The 22,966-nt window shown below is 46.4% G+C and overlaps 1 protein-coding gene across 1 annotated transcript in view; it reads right to left on the minus strand.

Moving 5' to 3' along the window:
• The window catches only part of LOC120046914 (gamma-aminobutyric acid receptor subunit alpha-6-like), a 51,481-nt gene that overhangs the window by 19,399 nt on the left and 9,116 nt on the right, over positions 1–22,966 (minus strand). Inside the window, exons 6-11 of the mRNA XM_038992464.1 lie at positions 21,665–21,817; positions 18,535–18,797; positions 15,113–15,294; positions 4,549–4,599; positions 4,140–4,240; positions 3,482–3,549 (exon numbers count right to left, since the gene is read on the minus strand). Coding sequence (XP_038848392.1) covers positions 3,482–3,549; positions 4,140–4,240; positions 4,549–4,599; positions 15,113–15,294; positions 18,535–18,797; positions 21,665–21,817 — 818 coding nt within the window. The remainder of the gene's footprint in view (positions 1–3,481; positions 3,550–4,139; positions 4,241–4,548; positions 4,600–15,112; positions 15,295–18,534; positions 18,798–21,664; positions 21,818–22,966) is intronic.

Here is a 22,966-nt window from a genome sequence, read left to right on the forward strand (position 1 = left end):
GTCTCTCTCTCTCCTGTCTCTCTCTCTCTCTGTCTCTCTCTCTTTCGCTCTGTCTCTGTCTCTCTGTCTCTGTCGCTCTCTCTCCTGTCTCTCTCTCTCTCTCGCTGTCTCTCTCTCTTTCGCTCTGTCTCTGTCTGTCTCTCTCTCTCTCTGTCTATGTCTCTCTCTCTGTATCTGTCTCTCTCTCTGTCTCTCTCTCTCTCTCCTGTCTCTGTCTCTCTCGCTCTCTCTCTCCTGTCTTTCTCCTGTCTCTCTCTCTCTATCTCTCTCTCTCTCTGTCTCTCTCTCTCTCCTGTCTCTGTCTCTCTCGATCTCTCTCTCCTGTCTCTCTCTCTCTCTGTCTCTCTCTGTCTCTCTCTCCTGTCTCTCTCTCTCTCTCCCTGTCTCTCTCTCTCTCTCTCTCTCTCTCCATTCACTGTTCTGTTCATTATATCGTGCCCAGTTTTGTTACACTGAGTGGCTTGCTCTCTCTCTCTCTCTGTGTTTCTCTGTGTCTCTGTGTCTCTCTCTCCCTCGCTCTTACTGTCTCTCTGTCTCTCTCTCTCTCTCTCTCTCTCTCTCTCTCTCTCTCCTGTCTCTGTCTCTCTCGCTCTCTCTCTCCTGTCTCTCTCTCTCTCTCTGTCTCTCTCTCTCTCTCTGTCTCTCTCTATCTCTCTCTCAATTTACTGTTCTGTTCTGTTCATTCTTTCGTGTTTTGTTCATTCTTACAGTTTTGTTACACACTGAGTGGCTGGCTGTATGAAGCAGTGTTTTTTTTACGGATGAATGCAAGTGTATGTGGAACCAGAGTTTTGAAGTAACATCACCCTTTAGAGAGATAAAGGTGTCTTCCATGGAAATCCAGGCCAGAGACAGGGGGAGGAAGGGAGGGAGGGAGGGAGGGAGGGAGGGGAGTACTGGTTGACATCCCAGAGGACCCCCACAGCCCTTTCATCCGAGCTGCATCCTCTTTAACCAAAACTAACTTCCACATCCCTTCCTCACAGGAAGTACTACGGTAATTCAGCTGATGATGCTTTTATCCAGGCCGACCTATAGCATTATAGTGATTCAGTACACATGGCCCACACAGGAATCAAACACCACATCAACACACAACTCACTGAGTTTCCAGCATCAAGCCCCAACCAACCAAGCCATCTAACCAACTAACATAAATCACTGTCTTACCACACAAATCTGATTTAGGGAAAAATGTACACTCAGAAAAACGAAATGAAATCTTCGCAAAATAAAATCCACTGGAAAAAACCATGTCAAATGCAACAATGAATCAAATATGAATTCAATTGCATAAGGAGAACAGAAGTGTCCCCTCCATAAGGAGAACAGAAGTGTCCCCTCCGTAAGGAGAACAGAAGCGTCCCCTCCCCCTCCGTAAGGAGAACAGAAATGTCCCCTCCGTAAGGACAACAGAAGTGTCCCCTCCGTAAGGACAACAGAAGTGTCCCCTCCGTAAGGACAACAGAAGCGTCCCCTCCGTAAGGAGAACAGAAGCGTCCCCTCCGTAAGGACAACAGAAGCGTCCCCTCCGTAAGGAGAACAGAAGCGTCCCCTCCGTAAGGAGAACAGAAGCGTCCCCTCCGTAAGGAGAACAGAAGCGTCCCCTCCGTAAGGAGAACAGAAGTGTCCCCTCCGTAAGGAGAACAGAAGTGTCCCCTCCGTAAGGAGAACAGAAGTGTCCCCTCCGTAAGGAGAACAGAAGTGTCCCCTCCGTAAGGAGAACAGAAGTGTCCCCTCCGTAAGGAGAACAGAAGTGTCCCCTCCGTAAGGAGAACAGAAGCGTCCCCTCCGTAAGGACAACAGAAGCGTCCCCTCCGTAAGGACAACAGAAGCGTCCCCTCCGTAAGGAGAACAGAAGCGTCCCCTCCGTAAGGACAACAGAAGCGTCCCCTCCGTAAGGAGAACAGAAGCGTCCCCTCCGTAAGGAGAACAGAAGCGTCCCCTCCGTAAGGAGAACAGAAGCGTCCCCTCCGTAAGGAGAACAGAAGTGTCCCCTCCGTAAGGAGAACAGAAGTGTCCCCTCCGTAAGGAGAACAGAAGCGTCCCCTCCGTAAGGACAACGGAAGCGTCCCCTCCGTAAGGAGAACGGAAGCGTCCCCTCCGTAAGGAGAACAGAAGTGTCCCCTCCGTAAGGAGAACAGAAGTGTCCCCTCCGTAAGGAGAACAGAAGTGTCCCCTCCGTAAGGAGAACAGAAGTGTCCCCTCCGTAAGGAGAACAGAAGTGTCCCCTCCGTAAGGAGAACAGAAGTGTCCCCTCCGTAAGGAGAACAGAAGTGTCCCCTCCGTAAGGAGAACAGAAGTGTCCCCTCCGTAAGGACAACAGAAGCGTCCCCTCCGTAAGGAGAACAGAAGTGTCCCCTCCGTAAGGACAACAGAAGTGTCCCCTCCGTAAGGAGAACAGAAGCGTCCCCTCCGTAAGGAGAACAGAAGCGTCCCCTCCGTAAGGAGAACAGAAGCGTCCCCTCCGAGCCTGCTCCAGAGCAAACCATTGATACAGTGTTACATAAGATGCCTATGTCTTATACAGAGAGAGATCCTCTTCGTACCATGTCTGTGCACCTACTGGTTTTCTCCAGCACGGCGACAGAGGCTGTGTCCCCCCCCCAACTGGGAACCCTATATAATACACAACTTTTGACCAGGGAACCATAGGGCTCAGGTCAATAGTAGTTCACTGTATATGGAATTTAAAAAAAGTAGTGCACTATATTTTGGAAAAGAGTGTAATTTGGGACGCAGCCTTAACATTGTGTAGTGGAGCTCGATAAGATACCCAGGTGATTTCCATCCTATGTCCAGGCATGCATTATTAACCACATGTCTACGTCATCACTCATGGTTTGACGAGGGGGGGGGGGTAATTCACGTAGCTGATGATGCGCTCCCCCTCGCGCTTCAAAGTGAAGTGAGGCTCGAGCGAGATAACTCTCCCAAAGTAGCGCGCGGCGCAATCACGTTGAAAATAAATTTGTATTAAGGAGAGAAAAGGGAAATTGGGAAATATCTCTGTTTTTCCCCCTTCGTCTTCTTGACTTGACGTTATAACGCGCCGCGCCGCATGTCAAATAAAATGATAGCAGTCCATTAACTGAAAGACAAGACGCCACAGCCTCGACCGTCCGTCTGCGCAAGGATGTCAGTACAAGTGCGCCAGTGAGCGTGTGTTTTGAATTCAAATGGGAACCAACACACATCCACCATCCATGGCCGAAAAAATGGTAAATGCAGAGCCTGAGACGGAGCTTGAGCCCACTGGACGATAGAACACTATTCAACACGAGAATCGATTCCATTCTAGAATCAAACTATCGTCAGACTCCGCCACGTCGTTGCCATCATTTACCACAATGCAGAACGTGACATGCGTTAAGTGCCCTTTTCAAACATGGATGACAATGCGTTATAGGTTTCTCTATACGAATCTACTCAGCCAGGCATGCTGAGAAACATATAAGGAGGATGATAATGATACACGTACCATATTGACTTCAGACACCATGTCTATGCTGGCTATGTCTATATTCATCCCCACTGCCACCGGCGCACCTGTGAAGCGAAGAAAAACAGGTTATTAATCAAAGAGAAGGGGATCATTTCTTTACCTATTAGAAATAAGAATTTGGTGACCGTTATTCTAGAACGTGGTACCGTTCTTCTACCAGTAGGTTGCTGTCAATGATAGATCGCCACGTTCTCTCATCAATGTACATGATACATGTTTTAATGCCGTCTTAATGATTATCATCGTCAATTAAAATGGCTATAATCATCAGCATCATCATTTGGAACTCCCTTGATGATTTCCGTTTCAGACAGAATGGTAGGCAACCAGAAGTTCAATAGGCTCCCAGCTGCGAATAGAATCGACCATCAAGTTAAGAGACCCTTCTTCTCCATACAGAATAGGCTAGCATGTCTTATTTCATCAATAGAAGGTGGTACATTGGAAAAGGTTTTTGGTGACGGGGAAACGTAGCCTAGTCTATGGATGGAAGATTGATCATGAGGGGGAAAAAATTGTACCAGAGTTTTTTTTTGCAGCAATTCATTAAACATGTATAGCACTGCGCGTCATAAATGGCAGCAAACATAACATTCATCATCTCGATTTGCTTTCCTTTTGTCTTTCTTCTTACCTCCAAAATCTGGCCTCAACCGAATGTCGTAGCCTTTCATCAGTCTGTCGACCGTGTCTTTAACCAGCGGCATATTACTGGGATCCCTCAGGTCTTTGGCGCTGAGGGGAAATACAGAACAGAACGGGGTCGGCATGCAAATACCTACTTAAAGACAAGATAGGCGCGTTAAATAGCCTAGGATACATGCCATGCAATGGAATTGAATAATGCGCGTAAAAACACAAATTCTAATTTACCTTTGCGCACAGCAGATAAAAGTAAAAAAGAACGAAAACGTTAAAATTCCAAAGTGGTTTTTCCTGAGCTTCCCCATCGTAACAGTTGTGATGCGAGTGAGGAGAACGCACATTCAACTTACTCCAGAAAGCTCCGAGAACCCAATGAGGGGCGCATGCGTACATCCTACCAGAAGATCAAACACTGGCTAGTGATGATGGTGGATGAGCCGTTTCCATTGCTGAGAAACAAATTAAAGGGACAAGTGGATGGATGAGCGTAATGAAGAAAACATCTTATGCCGACCCGACCTAACAGCCGAAATACAATTAGTATCATTCCAGCTTAATCCTTATATTGGCTTATGTTGATAGTTTAGAGAACTTTGCAATGAACAGTGCAAACCAATTAATACAATCAATAGGATATAGTCTGTTATATTAAAATCAAAAGGATATAGTATATTTTATATTAAAATCAATAGGATATAGTATATTTTATATTAAAATCAATAGGATATAGTATATTTTATATTAAAATCAATAGGATATAGTATATTTTATATTAAAATCAATAGGATATAGTGAATTACAGTATTATACATTGTCAGACTCTCACAAATTTAAAGTCAACAAAGTTTATTGTGTCAAATGTTGGGACAATCCGTATAATTTCTCATAGAACGTTGTTAGCAAGACATTCAATCATTCAATCTGCAGACACACATCACATCAAGTCAGACAAGATGATAACATTAATAAAAACGTATATTAATATAAAAGCAAGTACAATAATAACAATACCCAACATTTGTCTTGCACATCATGTGATTACAATGAAGGGGGGGGGGGGGGGCAGCGCCATTTAAACCCCTTCCAATCAAGACGGGATTAAAGATGTTTACCTTGCACATACAACCATATGTATTACACAACCCTAGTTTAGAGCAGCTCAATTCATTGACTCAATTCCAACATTGCTGGCTATGACCAATAGCCTCATAGTCCTACCTATAATAAAAACATCCAGATATTACATCCACTTCTAAATCTGATCCCTGAGTGTTTTAAAGAGGCTACACAAACACAGCAGCTGTTGAAATATCACATCAAATAGAAAATAAAAAGCAATACAATATAAAAACAAGGTAATCGCCAGGTTCTGTGCATACAGTGCTTTCAGAGGCCTATCTGTGTACTATGAATCATCAGTGTTTTCAGAGGCCTATCTGTGTACTATGAATCATCAGTGTTTTCAGAGGCCTATCTGTGTACTATGAATCATCAGTGTTTTCAGAGGCCTATCTGTGTACTATGAATCATCAGTGTTTGAGGCCTATCTGTGTACTATGAATCATCAGTGTTTTCAGAGGCCTATCTGTGTACTATGAATCATCAGTGTTTTCAGAGGCCTATCTGTGTACTATGAATCATCAGTGTTTTCAGAGGCCTATCTGTGTACTATGAATCATCAGTGTTTTCAGAGGCCTATCTGTGTACTATGAATCATCAGTGTTTTCAGAGGCCTATCTGTGTACTATGAATCATCAGTGTTTTAAAACCCCGCATGCAGTCTTTTTCATTTAATTTTCAAAATCACCACTGTACGTCTAGTAAAATCACTGTGTGCATTTATTTCATGAAAAGAACTCCACATATATTTTGAAATCATTTATTTCGCTGAGCCTCCTTTTTCTATTGAAACGCTCAGTCTGATAGTGCGGTCGTGTTAAATGTATTTACATACACAATCCTGATTGGCAGATAGGATTGTCTAGACTCTCGAGAGCCTAGCCCGCTTACCCCTTCAAAGTAGGAAGATGCATATGCAAATAAAAGATGACTGGTCATTGGTCAGAATAATCAGATCAGATTGTGATGTCATGCTGTGGATCAAAAATTCCGTAGATGTGGTATAGGAGTCAATGGAACGCATTGGCTCACATTCAACAAATCTGACCTATCGAAGTGGATATTCGTCTTGATTTATACATTATAACAGGCCCACAATGTGGTTAGTTATGTCCAATTTGGATACATTTCGCTGTTTTCGTTGCATAACATTTAGAAGTAGTCCCTTTTCAGGTTTAGAAGAAGTGACTGCTAAATGCTAACTTCTGTTTGTATAAGCTGGTAGCATAGCTAGCATACAGAAATCTGTGGTGGTAAGCAAAGTCATTTTAACTGTAATGCAGTTGATTGGTGATGATGACATGAACATGTGTTGGGGTTTGACATCCATAAAAGCATTATACTCCGATTTTTACCTCAACATAGTGTGACATACACATATAAAACATTATACTAATTTTGCTGGGGGACAATGAGGACATTCGGAATCTTTCCCCCACGGCCGTTTCCCCCACGGCCATTTCCCCCACGGCCGTTTCCCCCACGCGTTTTCGTGGCGATTCCACTGTTTTGGTCAAGTTAGATGTGGTAAAGTGGGCAATCTATCTTACCCAAACAGGCTTAAATTCCAGGCATCATTTTCAACATTTTCTGAGTGTTATTTCGACCTCATAGTGTGGAAATATTATTAAAACAAATAGGAAAATGACTGCCACTTTAATACAACCAGAACTAGAGCCATGACTGGGGAGGACAGGGAATGTAGAAAGAGAAATTCAGTCAGTGAGTCACACAATTCATATTGTCAAGTTGAGTAGAGTTCTATTTCACAGGCCATGTAATAAAACATAACATAAGAGAAAGGAGAAGAGAGGAGGGGTGAAGAGAGGAGACGAGACGAGAGAGGAGAGGGGACGAGAGAGGAGGGTGAAGAGAGGAGAGGAGACGAGAGAGGAGAGAATAGGGAAGAGGAGAGGAGAGGGGACGAGAGAGGAGAGGGGACGAGAGAGGAGAGGGGACGAGAGAGGAGAGGGGACGAGAGAGGAGGGGTGAAGAGAGAGGAGGAGACGAGAGAGGAGAGAATAGGGAAGAGGAGAGGAGAGGGGACGAGAGAGGAGAGGGGACGAGAGAGGAGAGGGGACGAGAGAGGAGGGGTGAAGAGAGAGGAGAGGGGGCGAGAGAGGAGAGAATAGGGAAGAGGAGAGGAGAGGGGATGAGAGAGGAGAGGGGACGAGAGAGGAGGGGTGAAGAGAGGAGAGGGGATGAGAGATGAGAGAATATGGAAGAGGAGAGGAGAGGGGGATGAGGCTCTGCTTCTCTCTCCGTCTCTCTTGGATTAGTGTTGTAGTGGGGCCTGTGACTCTGTAGAACACAGCAGGCTTCAGAACAGCATTGGTTCACTGTTGCATCACCAGTTCCAGACATCCTAGATTATATCATCCACTTCTTTTTGATTTGTGTGTTTCTCCGTTTGTTTGTGTGTGTGTGTGTGTGTGTGTGTGTGCATGTGCACATGTGTGTGTGCGTGTCTTCAGGGATGCTGGAGAATCAGAAGTGCCAAATGCATCCATGTTTAAAGCACCGCTCTGCCAAGGACAAGGACATCTCTTCAACAACTGATCTCAGCAGGTCTGGGCAGAACAAAGTGTGAACAGAATAGACATGAGGTCGGAAAATATATATATTTTTTTGTTGTATTCATTTCCAGTGTGGATTGAAAGTAATGTGAACGCTGAGTACTTGTTGGTAGAGCGAAGGACAGATGAATGAACAAGGTGTCTACAGAACATGCTCAGTAGATGACATCAGTTGGAGCACAGGGCTCAATCCTCTCTGCAAGGACAGAAACACACAGAGACAGAAACACACATGAGGAATGAGAGCAGGGCAAATCACACACACACACACACACACCCACAGAAAGTGTAAAGATGTAGACATCTTCCCATGATAATGATATACTGTAAATTACAGTAATGCTCTCTCTCTCTGTCTCTATACTACAAAGGTACGAAGTCAGAGACACTGTGCCCTCTGTCCTCTGAATAAGAGTTGAAGACATCAGTTCCAGTAGCTAAAGCAGGGCCCACCATCTTGTCTCTGTCCTGGTAGTGCAGAACGTTCTCAACAGAACAAGCATCAACATTCTGACAGGAACATGATGGGCAGATTTACACTCCACACTCTTATGTAACGACTTCTCCCTGTGTGTGTGTGTGTGTGTGTGTGTGTGTGTGTGTGTGTGTGTGTGTGTGTGTGTGTGTGTGTGTGTGTGTGTGTGTGTGTGTGTGTGTGTGTGTGTGTGTGTGTGTGTGTGTGTGTGTGTCTCTCTCTCTCTCTGTACAATCTCTCTCTCATGTCTCTTCATCAGCTCTCTCTCTCCCCCCTCCCTCTCTCTCTCTCTCCCCCCTCCCTCTCTCTCTCTGTAGTCTTTCTCCCTCTTGTCTCTGTATAATCTGTGTGTGTCTATGTATGTATGTGTGTGTATGTCTATGTATGTATGTGTGTGTGTGTGTATGTCTATGTATATGTATGTATGTATGTATGTATGTATGTATGTATGTATGTATGTATGTATGTATGTATGTATGTATGTGTCTCCCTCTCAGTCAGACATAGCTTTGTGTGCTCTTTCTGTCTCTCAAATCCACTCCCTGTGGAGAAGGAGCATTATTATTCAAATGACTGTCTGTACCCTATTCCCTCTGTAGTACACTACTTCTAACTAGAGTTCTATGGGCCCTGGGGACGGCAGGTGGCCTAGTGGTGGGCCCTGGGGACGGCAGGCGGCCTAGTGGTGGGCCCTGGGGACGGCAGGCGGCCTAGTGGTGGGCCCTGGAGACGGCAGGCGGCCTAGGGGTGGGCCCTGGGGACGGCAGGCGGCCTAGTAGTGGGCCCTGGGGGTGGCAGGCGGCCTAGCGGTGGGCCCTGGGGACGGCAGGCGGCCTAGAGGTGGGCCCTGGGGGTGGCAGGCAGCCTAGTGGTGGGCCCTGGGGACGGCAGGCGGCCTAGTGGTGGGCCCTGGGGACGGCAGAACGGCCTAGAGGTGGGCCCTGGGGGTGGCAGGCGGCCTAGCGGTGGGCCCTGGGGGTGGCAGACGGCCTAGCGGTGGGCCCTGGGGACGGCAGGCGGCCTAGTGGTGGGCCCTGGGGACGGCAGGCGGCCTAACGGTGGGCCCTGATGACGGCAGGCAGCCTAGTGGTGGGCCCTGGGGGTGGCAGGTAGCCTAGTTAAATTAAGGTTAAATAAAAAATATAAATAGGGAATAGGGTGCCATTGGGAAGCACACACTGGCTGGTGTTTTGCCAGCCCCCAGTTTAAACCTTGATGCACATTATTTATTTTCAAATTAATTGAGCTCATGTTCTATGCCTTGTACTCTACTATAAATCTAACTGAAAAGCCCACATATCCCTCTCTCTCCCTCCTTCCCCTCCTCTCTCTCTCCCTCCCCCCCTTTCTGTCTCTCTCTCCCTCCACCCCCTCTCTGTCTTTCTCTCTCTCTCCCTCCCCCCTTTCTGTCTCTCTCTCACTCTCAACTCTCTCTCTGTCTTTCTCTCTCCCTCCCCCCCTTTCTGTCTCTCTCTCCCTCCACCCCCTCTCTGTCTTTCTCTGTCTCCCTCTCTCTCTCCCTCTCGCTCTCTGATGTTAGATGACAACAGAACCATCTAACATCCTCCAGCTAGCGACCCTCTTCCCCTTTTGTGTCTACAACTCCTGAGGCTGTTCCAGCGTCAGACAGTATTCATGTCTTTACAGTCTGGATAAAAGTCTGACAAAAACAGTGGGTAGTAATTGAGAGCAGTTACATTCAGTGGGTCTGTGTTGTGTTGTTGATACAGATTCAGAATGGTCAAATATGCAGCTGATACTGTGTGTTCCAAATGGACCCCTATGGGCCCTGGTCAAAAGTAGTGCACTACCCTATCGGCCCTGGTCAATGTTAGGACCTTGTCACCGGTGTTACTGTTTAACATTAGGACCTTGTCACCAGTGTTACGGTTTAATATTAGGACCTTGTCACCGGTGTTACTGTTTAATATTAGGAGCTTCTCACCGGTGTTACTGTTTAATATTAGGAGCTTCTCACCGGTGTTACTGTTTAATATTAGGAGCTTCTCACCGGTGTTACTGTTTAATATTAGGAGCTTCTCACCGGTGTTACTGTTTAATATTAGGAGCTTCTCACCGGTGTTACTGTTTAATATTAGGAGCTTCTCACCGGTGTTACTGTTTAATATTAGGAGCTTCTCACCGGTGTTACTGTTTAATATTAGGAGCTTCTCACCGGTGTTACTGTTTAATATTACAGTAACACAAGTGGCAAGGTCCTAACATAAAAGTTATGACCAAAATGTCAAACTTGATCTGTTTTTTCATTGCAACGACACACCAGAGTCTTTTCACTACTTTTAGTATCATAGACCAGGGCTATTTATCTCTGACCCTACGAGGTCTGGAGCCTGCTGGTTTTCTGTTCTACCTTATCATTCATTGCACACACCTGGGGCCTTATTTATAAACGTTGCTTAGGCACAAAAGAAGGCGTAAGCCACTTTCTAAGCAAACTTTGGGTTTCATTTTTTTTTTTTTACTTGACGGGAGAATGTGCGGTCCTCCACGGACACTTTGACCCATACCTAAGCACATAAACAGGAGAAATTATTAACTGCAACTTGATGGCTGAAACTCGAGAAACGTTTTGAAATTGATACCATTCTGTAAAATACATCGAAATATTACCTCTCACGTATTATATATATTAAGAGTTCCCTGGAGTGCACACAAAAAAAACGTGATTTAGGATAATAAATACAAACGGATATATATGTTGTACAGTTTAATCGGGAATCATATTTAATTGGATCTAGTTACAATACTTGCATATTATGAAATGTATTCTAATAAATGTGAACAGTGGGACAAATTACGTTTAAACTGATGCCGTTTTCGACGCCTCAGTCGGGGTTTTATCACATGTTCGTTGCGCAGAACTGTCAATGTGATAATGTCCCTGAAGGTGTTACGCAATTGGGTAGCTTTGACGATCAAATGGGTGAGTATAAAAAGGCATGCAATTACAATGCGTAATGACGCACAATAGCTGCTTTAGCACTGTTGGAAGATTTGGCGAAGAGAATTTTCAGAGACCAGAAAGATTTACTGGCCAATGATGATTTAGGTTTGTGGTTTATGGTTTATGATCCGGTTCCGATTACCAAGAGCTATTCTCTTGGATCGCCGTGCTGTAGTGGGTCCAGCGTTACGGAGACGCACCCGCAGAAACCAAGCAGTGCCTGTCCCAAGTCAAGTCCTGACAACCCTCGGATTTCTGGCAACCGGCTGACCGGTCAGGGATCTCTCAGCCAACCTTTAGCCGCGTTATGCCAGACGTGTTAGGACGTATAATTGGCTTGACGCACTTCTACGTAAAGTTACCTTTCACGGTGGGTGAACGAAATAAATAAAGTGCAATTTGCAGCAATGTTCAGTTTCCCAAAATGTAATCGGTGCCATTGACTGCACTCATGTTGCTATAAGGGCACCGAGTGCGAATGAATTTGCGTTAACTGAACGCATTTTCATTCCATTAATGTCCAAATCATGTGATGCGGACATGGTACTAGTGTAGTGGCCTGGGTCAACCCATGTCTCGTTCATATAGCGAAACAGTGTTGGGCGCAGACGAGGCCGGAGCTGTGCGTGATGGCTGGCTTCTAGGTACGGATGAGTAATGTAGAAATATTAAATCAATTGCAATTTATCTACTGCAGTGCCTAACCCATTCACTATCCTTGCAGGCAACAGTGGGTATCCCCCTCAAGCGGTGGCTGCTCACCCCTTTCGCCAACCCACAGAGCGAAGAGGAACTACAATGTGCGCTGTTGTGGAGCACTTAAGGGCAGATGGCGCTGCCTCGATTCCTCAGGCGGAAACCTTTTATACAAGCCTGAAAAGGCCTGCGACGTTGAGGGCGTGTACTGTGCTACATAATGTGTTACAGCTAAGGAATGTGGCTTTACCCTCTGACGCGGTTGGTTGTTGGCCCCGACCCCTATCCCCAGGCGTTTGATCCACACGCGGCGCCTTGCGCCAGCGTGTGAAGCGTCGCTTGTAAAAACAAGGTAGGAAACATAACACTGAGTAATTCTTTCAATGTACAGCTTATGTCAAAACATTTATTTCCTTCAACTCCTTGGCAACCTCGTTAATAGCGTCGATGGTGTCTCTATGCGTCTGCGAGGATACGGCCGCTGGAGGGCTGTGACGCACGAGGTGCAGTGGAGACGCCGGTTCTTGGCGCACTCAGCTCCTGCTCAGCCGCACCACCGACCCCGCTGGAACACTCAGCTCCTGCTCAGCCGCACCACCGACCCCGCTGGAACACGCAGCGACTAAAAATAATAAAATGTAAATTGTTGGTAAATAAATGTTTAAACTTGAATGCATTTGGTGTACTCTTCTCAAACGAGGGAATATTAATTACATACCTGGATCATCCGGTGCGTCTGGCATGTCCGTGTCCCCCTCGGTCACTACTCCACTCAGGAGGGATTCCCTATAATAACGGCAAGTCGCTCATCAAGGGTTGAGCTCCGGTGTCCCCTTTCCTCCGCCCGTTGTCTGTAAGTCAATGCGCCCTTTGGCCTCCCCTTTTTTCTTCTTCTGAACCAGCAGCATTCACAGCGTCCGCAACATGCTGCCACTAACGCCTTTTTGCCATTTAATGCCCACACTGTGTCCACGAAACACATTTTTTTCCCTTGCTTCAACCTCCCCAACAAGAACTTCCAATTCACACTAGGTTACCTTTTTATTTTTGTCGGGATTTGTCGTCATGCAGTCAGTATGGATGAATATTAGTTAGGGGCATTTCACTGACTATTTATAGGCCACTATGGGCGTCAAAAGGGTGGGACAAGACGCTCGCTCACGTGCGCCAAATTTCGAGTTGATTGGGATTTATAAAGGGAAACCGGCGTGGACGTGCGTGCACACTGTTATAATCAGAATATTTTTGTGCGTAAGCACTTTCTGTGTTTCGTTCGTAAGCCACCTTTTGACGTGAATCCTCCGCACAGTTTTATAAATGAGGCCCCTGGTCTAAACCAGTCCCTGATTGGATAAAACATTTAAACAGTGGAACTGGCTTTGAGGTCCAGAGTTGAGTTTCAATGTCATAGACATTAACAATCTGGCCTGAAAATGCAATTTACTTTTGAATGATCTTAGTATGTCCTACAAGTTTAGCCTACATTTTTTGATTAACACAACTGGCCTGTTCCATGCTGTCCTAATAGAACAGAATATAGTTTATTAGCCCATACCTGGCCTGTTCCATGCTGTCCTAATAGACACTTTATTAACCCATACCTGGCCTGTTCCATGCTGTCCTAATAGAACAGAATATAGTTTATTAGCCCATACCTGGCCTGTTCCATGCTGGCCTAATAGACACTTTATTAACCCATACCTGGCCTGTTCCATGCTGGCCTAATAGAGACTTTATTAACCCATACCTGGCCTGTTCCATGCTGGCCTAATAGACACTTTATTAACCCATACCTGGTCTGTTCCATGCTGTCTTAATAAAACAGAATATAGTTTATTAGCCCATACCTGGCCTGTTCCATGCTGTCCTAATAGAGACTTTATTAACCCATACCTGGCCTGTTCCATGCTGTCTTAATAGAGACTTTATTAACCCATACCTGGCCTGTTCCATGCTGTCTTAATAGAGACTTTATTAGCCCATACCTGGCCTGTTCCATGCTGTCCTAATAGAGACTTTATTAACCCATACCTGGCCTGTTCCATGCTGTCCTAATAGAGTTTATTAACCCATACCTGGCCTGCTCCATGCTGTCCTAATAGAGTTTATTAACCCATACCTGGCCTGTTCCATGCTGTCCTAATATAGTTTATTAACCCATACCTGGTCTGTTCCATGCTGTCCTAATAGAACAGAATAGAGTTTATTAACCCATACCTGGCCTGTTCCATGCTGTCCTAATAGAGTTTATTAACCCATACCTGGTCTGTTCCATGGTGTCCTAATAGAACAGAATAGAGTTTATTAACCCATACCTGGTCTGTTCCATGCTGTCCTAATAGAACAGAATAGAGTTTATTAACCCATACCTGGTCTGTTCCATGCTGTCCTAATAGAGACTTTATTAACCCATACCTGGCCTGTTCCATGCTGTCCTAATAGAGTTTATTAACCCATACCTGGTCTGTTCCCTGCTGTCCTAATAGAACAGAATAGAGTTTATTAACCCATACCTGGTCTGTTCCATGCTGTCCTAATAGAGAGTTTATTAGCCCATACCTGGTCTGTTCCATGCTGTCCTAATAGAGAGTTTATTAACCCATACCTGGCCTGTTCCATGCTGTCCTAATAGAACAGAATATAGTTTATTAACCCATACCTGGCCTGTTCCATGCTGTCCTAATAGAACAGAATATAGTTTATTAACCCATACCTGGCCTGTTCCATGGTGTCCTAATAGAGTTTATTAACCCATACCTGGCCTGTTCCATGCTGTCCTAATAGAGACTTTATTAACCCATACCTGGTCTGTTCCATGCTGTCCTAATAGAGAGTTTATTAACCCATACCTGACCTGTTCCATGCTGTCCTAGTAGAGAGTTTATTAACCCATACCTGGCCTGTTCCATGCTGTCCTAATAGAGAGTTTATTAACCCATACCTGACCTGTTCCATGCTGTCCTAATAGAGTTTATTAACCCATACCTGGCCTGTTCCATGCTGTCCTAATAGAACAGAATAGAGTTTATTAACCCATACCTGGTCTGTTCCATGCTGTCCTAATAGAGAGTTTATTAACCCATACCTGGCCTGTTCCATGGTGTCCTAATAGAGAGTTTATTAACCCATACCTGGCCTGTTCCATGGTGTCCTTGCCCAGGTATATGATCCAGTAGAAGAGGTTGAAGAGTGCGAAGGCCAGGGGGAACATGATGCGGGAGTACTGGTCTATGGGGCTGGTGCCAGCCGGCGCTGAGATGGGGGACACAGCTGAACCCTGCAGCAGGAAGATGGGCACCGGGCTCACTCTGGGCTATGGAGTTATACCTCTTCTTCACGCCCCCACTCTCTGATGGGGGCAGGGGGGAAAGGGGTGATGGGAGGTAGGGGTGGAGGTTTTGGGGTGGATGTAGAGGACATGTGGAGTGTTAGAGGTGGAAGGTTAAGGTGGGACATAGAGGGGTGGAGGGTTAGGGGTGGATGTAGAGGAGGGGTGGATGTAGAGGAGGGGTGGAGGGTTAGGGGTGGGTTGGAGGGTTAGGGGTGGATGTAGAGGAGGGGTGGAGGGTTAGGGGTGGATGTAGAGGAGGGGTGGAGGGTTAGGGGTGGATGTAGAGGAGGGGTGGAGGGTTAGGGGTGGATGTAGAGGAGGGGTGGATGTAGAGGAGGGGTGGAGGGTTAGGGGTGGATGTAGAGGAGGGGTGGATGAAAAGGAGGGGTGGAGGGTTAGGGGTGGATGTAGAGGAGGGGTGGAGGATTAGGGGTGGATGTAGAGGAGGGGTGGGGTGGATGTAGAGGAGGGGTGGAGGATTAGGGGTGGATGTAGAGGAGGGGTGGATGTAGAGGAGGGGTGGATGTAGAGGAGGGGTGGATGTAGAGGAGGGTTGGAGGGTTAGGGGTGGATGAAGAGGAGGGTTGGAGGGTTAGGGGTGGATGAAGAGGAGGGGTGGAGGGTTAGCGGTGGATGTAGAGGAGGGTGGATGTAGATGAGGGTTGGAGGGTTAGGGGTGGATGAAGAGGAGGGGTGGAGGGTTAGGGGTGGATGTAGAGGAGGGGTGGAGGGTTAGGAGTGGATGTAGAGGAGGGTTGGAGGATTAGGGGTGGATGTAGAGGAGGGGTGGGGTGGATGTAGAGGAGGGGTGGAGGGTTAGGGGTGGATGTAGAGGAGGGGTGGATGTAGAGGAGGGGTGGATGTAGAGGAGGGTTGGAGGGTTAGGGGTGGATGAAGAGGAGGGTTGGAGGGTTAGGGGTGGATGAAGAGGAGGGGTGGAGGGTTAGGGGTGGATGTAGAGGAGGGGTGGATGTAGAGGAGGGGTGGAGGGTTAGGGGTGGATGTAGAGGAGGGGTGGATGTAGAGGAGGGGTGGAGGGTTAGGGGTGGATGAAGAGGAGGGTTGGAGGGTTAGGGGTGGGTTGGAGGGTTAGGGGTGGGTTGGAGGGTTAGGGGTGGATGAAGAGGAGGGGTGGTGGGTTAGGGGTGGGTTGGAGGGTTAGGGGTGGATGAAGAGGAGGGGTGGTGGGTTAGGGGTGGATGTAGAGGAGGTGTGGATGTAGAGGAGGGTTAGGGGTGGAGGGTTAGGGGTGGATGTAGAGGAGGGGTGGTGTTCTGTAGTTGAATGGGGTGAGTCTAGGTGATGGTGTTCTGTAGTTGAATGGGGAGAGTCTTAGTGATGGTGTTCTGTAGTTGAATGGGGAGAGTCTTAGTGATGGTGTTCTGTAGTTGAATGGGGAGAGTCTTAGTGATGGTGTTCTGTAGTTGAATGGGGAGAGTCTTAGTGATGGTGTTCTGTAGTTGAATGGGGAGAGTCTAGGTGATGGTGTTCTGTAGTTGAATGGGGAGAGTCTAGGTGATGGTGTTCTGTAGTTGAATGGGGAGAGTCTTAGTGATGGTGTTCTGTAGTTGAATGGGGTGAGTCTAGGTGATGGTGTTCTGTAGTTGAATGGGGAGAGTCTTAGTGATGGTGTTCTGTAGTTGAATGGGGAGAGTCTTAGTGATGGTGTTCTGTAGTTGAATGGCGAGAGTCTTAGTGGTGGTGTTCTGTAGTTGAATGGGGAGAGTCTAGGTGATGGTGTTCTGTAGTTGAATGGGGAGAGTCTTAGTGATGGTGTTCTATAGTTGAATGGGGAGAGTCTTAGTGATGGTGTAATGTAGTTGAATGGGGAGAGTCTAGGTGATGGTGTTCTGTAGTTGAATGGGGAGAGTCTAGGTGATGGTGTTCTGTAGTTGAATGGCGAGAGTCTTAGTGATGGTGTTCTGTAGTTGAATGGGGCGAGTCTAGGTGATGGTGTTCTGTAGTTGAATGGGGAGAGTCTTAGTGATGGTGTAATGTAGTTGAATGGGGAGAGTATTAGTGATGGTGTTCTGTAGTTGAATGGGGAGAGTCTTGGTGATGGTGTAATGTAGTTGAATGGGGAGAGTCTTAGTGATGGTGTTCTGTAGTTGAATGGGGAGAGTCTTAGTGATGGTGTTCTGTAGTTGAATGGGGTGAGTCTTAGTGATGGTGTTCTGTAGTTGAATGGGGAGAGTCTTAGTGATGGTGTTCTGTAGTTGAATGGGGAGAGTCTTAGTGATGGTGTTCTGTAGTTGAATGGGGAGAGTCTTAGTGATGGTGTTCTGTAGTTGAATGGGGAGAGTCTTAGTGATGGTGTTCTGTAGTTGAATGGGGAGAGTCTAGGTGATGGTGTAATGTAGTTGAATGGGGAGAGTCTAGGTGATGGTGTTCTGTAGTTGAATGGGGAGAGTCTTAGTGATGGTGTTCTGTAGTTGAATGGGGAGAGTCTTAGTGATGGTGTTCTGTAGTTGAATGGGGAGAGTCTTAGTGATGGTGTTCTGTAGTTGAATGGGGCGAGTCTAGGTGATGGTGTTCTGTAGTTGAATGGGGAGAGTCTTAGTGATGGTGTAATGTAGTTGAATGGGGAGAGTATTAGTGATGGTGTTCTGTAGTTGAATGGGGTGAGTCTAGGTGATGGTGTTCTGTAGTTGAATGGGGAGAGTCTTAGTGATGGTGTTCTGTAGTTGAATGGGGAGAGTCTTAGTGATGGTGTAATGTAGTTGAATGGGGAGAGTCTAGGTGATGGTGTTCTGTAGTTGAATGGGGAGAGTCTAGGTGATGGTGTTCTGTAGTTGAATGGGGAGAGTCTTAGTGATGGTGTTCTGTAGTTGAATGGGGAGAGTCTTAGTGATGGTGTTCTGTAGTTGAATGGGGAGAGTCTTAGTGATGGTGTAATGTAGTTGAATGGGGAGAGTCTAGGTGATGGTGTTCTGTAGTTGAATGGGGAGAGTCTAGGTGATGGTGTTCTGTAGTTGAATGGGGAGAGTCTAGGTGATGGTGTTCTGTAGTTGAATGGGGAGAGTCTTAGTGATGGTGTTCTGTAGTTGAATGGGGAGAGTCTTAGTGATGGTGTAATGTAGTTGAACGGAGATAGCCAGTCTTGGTGAATACTGCTCGTTACAGTTACAGCTGCATAGTGTAAAACCCCTAGCTACCAACCCTAACCATGTCTGTGTATATGTGAGTGTGTCCAGCCATCCACCCGTCCAGTAAATAACTTACAGATGAAGCACTCTCATCATCCTCCTCATCATAACTTGCTTCAGCTAGGACCTCCATTTTTTTCTGCCTGGCGTTCTTCTTCTTCAGTCTGTTGGCCTCCAGCGTCGCAAAGTAGTTGACAGCGGCGAACTCGATGAGCGCAGATGCCACGAAGGCAAAACACACAGCGATGAACCAGTCCATGGCTGTAGCGTAGGCCACCTTGGGCAGAGACTGGCGGGCGCTGATGCTGAGGGTTGTCATGGTGAGGACCGTGGTGATGCCTGTTGGTTGTTAGGATAGGGGGAGAAGGAGACCATAGAAACAGAATTAGAACACTATTATGAGAGAGAGAGAGATTACATCTTCAACCCTATATCTGTGGCTCGTTTGCCTGTTCCCTCTCAGAGCCTCTGTATACACACAGTCTCTCCCAGTCACATCCTGCATTGGGTATATGAAGTGATATACAGTGTAGGCTGAATTACATTTTGGAACACTATTGAGAGCGAGAGAGACACAGGCACAGACAGAGAGAGAGAGACACACACAGAGAGAGAGCGAGGGAGAGAGACACAGAGAGCGAAGGAGAGGGAGAGGACAGAGAGACACAGACACAGAGAGAGAGAGAGACAGAGAGAGTGAGCGAGAGAGAGAGAGAGGGAGAGGACAGAGAGACACAGACACAGAGAGAGAGACAGAGAGAGTGAGCGAGAGAGAGAGACAGAGAGAGTGAGCGAGAGAGAGAGAGAGACACAGAGAGCGAAGGAGAGGGAGAGGACAGAGAGACACAGACACAGAGAGAGAGAGAGAGAGACAGAGAGAGTGAGCGAGAGAGAGAGAGAGACACAGAGAGAGTGAGCGAGAGAGAGAGAGACAGAGAGAGTGAGCGAGAGAGAGAGACAGAGAGAGTGAGAGAGAGAGAGAGAGACACAGAGAGCGAAGGAGAGGGAGAGGACAGAGAGACAGACACAGAGAGAGAGAGAGAGAGACACACAGAGAGAGTGAGACAGAGAGAGAGACACAGATAGAGTGAGCGAGAGAGAGAGACACAGAGAGAGTGAGCGAGAGAGAGAGACACAGAGAGAGTGAGCGAGAGAGACACAGAGAGGGACACAGAGAGAGACACAGAGAGAGTGAGCGAGAGAGACTAAGACAGAGATCTCTCTGTCTCTCTAAATTAAATTTCAATTTAATATTGAACATTCAATTGCCAAAATATTCCATTGTCTCTGTCAGGTCCACATCATTTTTCATCGTCTCATCTACTGCTCAGGCAGTAGCAGCCAGCCAACCATCTAACGTTATCTCTGTTTGAAATGTCTCTCTGTCTCTCTCTGTCGCTCTCTCTTTCTACTGCCTCTCTGTCTCTCTGTCTCTCTCAATTCAAGAAAGAGGCAGAGGATTGTTACCATACTAGACACAGTGACAGAGGATTGTTACAATACTAGACACAGTGACAGAGGATTGTTACAATACTAGACACAGTGACAGAGGATTGTTACCATACTAGACACAGTGACAGAGGATTGTTACCATACTAGACACAGTGACAGAGGATTGTTACAATACTAGACACAGTGACAGAGGATTGTTACCATACTAGACACAGTGACAGAGGATTGTTACCATACTAGACACAGTGACAGAGGATTGTTACCATACTAGACACAGTGACAGAGGATTGTTACAATACTAGACACAGTGACAGAGGATTGTTACCATACTAGACACAGTGACAGAGGATTGTTACCATACTAGACACAGTGACAGAGGATTGTTACCATACTAGACACAGTGACAGAGGATTGTTACAATACTAGACACAGTGACAGAGGATTGTTACAATACTAGACACAGTGACAGAGGATTGTTACCATACTAGACACAGTGACAGAGGATTGTTACCATACTAGACACAGTGACAGAGGATTGTTACCATACTAGACACAGTGACAGAGGATTGTTACAATACTAGACACAGTGACAGAGGATTGTTACCATACTAGACACAGTGACAGAGGATTGTTACCATACTAGACACAGTGACAGAGGATTGTTACCATACTAGACACAGTGACAGAGGATTGTTACCATACTAGACACAGTGACAGAGGATTGTTACCATACTAGACACAGTGACAGAGGATTGTTACCATACTAGACACAGTGACAGAGGATTGTTACCATACTAGACACAGTGACAGAGGATTGTTATCATACTAGACACAGTGACAGAGGATTGTTACCATACTAGACACAGTGACAGAGGGATGTTATCATACTAGCCACAGTGACAGAGGATTGTTACAATACTAGACACAGTGACAGAGGATTGTTACCATACTAGACACAGTGACAGAGGATTGTTACCATGCTAGACACAGTGACAGAGGATTGTTACCATACTAGACACAGTGACAGGATTGTTACCATACTAGACACAGTGACAGAGGATTGTTACAATACTAGACACAGTGACAGAGGATTGTTATCATACTAGACACAGTGACAGAGGATTGTTACCATACTAGACACAGTGACAGAGGATTGTTACCATACTAGACACAGTGACAGAGGATTGTTACCATACTAGACACAGTGACAGAGGGATGTTACCATACTAGACACAGTGACAGAGGGATGTTACCATACTAGACACAGTGACAGAGGATTGTTACCATACTAGACACAGTGACAGAGGATTGTTACCATACTAGACACAGTGGCAGAGGATTGTTACCATACTAGACACAGTGACAGAGGATTGTTACCATGCTAGACACAGTGACAGAGGATTGTTACCATACTAGACACAGTGACAGAGGATTGTTACCATACTAGACACAGTGACAGAGGATTGTTACCATACTAGACACAGTGACAGAGGATTGTTACCATACTAGACACAGTGACAGAGGATTGTTACCATACTAGACACAGTGACAGAGGATTGTTACCATACTAGACACAGTGACAGAGGATTGTTACCATACTAGACACAGTGACAGAGGATTGTTACCATACTAGACACAGTGACAGAGGATTGTTACCATACTAGACACAGTGACAGAGGATTGTTACCATACTAGACACAGTGACAGAGGATTGTTACCATACTAGACACAGTGACAGAGGGATGTTATCATACTAGCCACAGTGCGTGCAGGTACAGACTCTTTGTTGATCCAGAAGGCTACTTGTGACAGGACCACCACCATAATCAGAGGGATGTACGTCTGAATCAGGTAGTAGCCTAGCTTCCTCTGTAGTAGAAAATGGACTACCATGACAGAGTAGTCACCTGAAAGATAAACAGAATAGGTATCAGCAGAGAGAGACCACAACACTGAAACAGGAGAGAAGAAGATACGGCGGGAGAGGAGAATTGTCCTTGGGTGTCCTTGGACCTGGAAAGACTGTAGCGATAGAACCAATTAGAGACATATAGAGAAGATACTGTATCTGACTGCCCACGGGACGTGATTAACCCCTTACCCTAAGACAGAGTAGGTCAGAGAATAATATATTTTTTACATTTGAGTCATTTAGCAGGCGTTCGTATCCAGAGCGACTTACAGTTAGCGCATTAATCTTAAACTCGGTGGGACCACCACATATTACAGATATAGAAAGTACATTTTTCCTCAATAAAGTAGCAATCAGTAGAATCGAAGCTAGAAAGGAGGGGGGGGGGGTCAAGTGCAAGTGCTGGTTCAGTTTGTATTTATGTTTTTATTTTGGGGGGGGGGGATCTAGGTGAGGAGGAGGATTATTTAAGATACTGTTTGAAGAGGTAGGGTTTCAGATGTTTTCAGAAGATGGTCAGGGTCTCTGCTGTCCTAGCATAGCCTGAAGGTAGGGAGGGGCACTTCCTCTTGCTGTTCCGTAGGTAAGCACCAGGGTCTTGTAGTGGATGCGAGCTTCGACTGGAAGTCAAGGGAGTGTGTGGAGGAGGGGGGTGACATGAGAGAACATGGGAAGGTTAAAAACCAGGTGGGCTGCAGCATTCTGGATAAGTTGCAGGGGTTTGATGACACAAGCGAGGAGCCCAGCCAACAGAGAGTTGCAGTAGTCCAGACGGGAGAGAACATGTACCTGGATTAGGACCTGCGCCGCTTCCTGTGTGAGATAGGGTCGTACTCTACGGATGTTGTAGAGCATGAACCTGCAGGAGCGAGTCGCTGTTTTGAAGTTTGCAGAGAACGACAGAGTGTTGCCAAGGTTGTTAGGATGACACTGTGGAGTTGTCAACCGTGACTGAAACGTTTTTGAGCGGGCAGGGCTTGCCCGGAAGGAAGAGCAGCTCCGTCTTGTCGAGGTAGAGCTTGAGGAGGTGGGCCGACATCCAAGTTGAGATATCTGCCAGGCACACAGAGATGCCTGTCGCCACTTGGATGTCAGAAGGGGGGGAAGGAGAAAGTGTTTGAGTGTCATCTGTATAGCAAGGATA

The sequence above is a fragment of the Salvelinus namaycush genome, chromosome 5 (genome assembly GCF_016432855.1).
Source record: "Salvelinus namaycush isolate Seneca chromosome 5, SaNama_1.0, whole genome shotgun sequence".
Classification (NCBI taxonomy): Eukaryota; Metazoa; Chordata; class Actinopteri; order Salmoniformes; family Salmonidae; genus Salvelinus; species Salvelinus namaycush.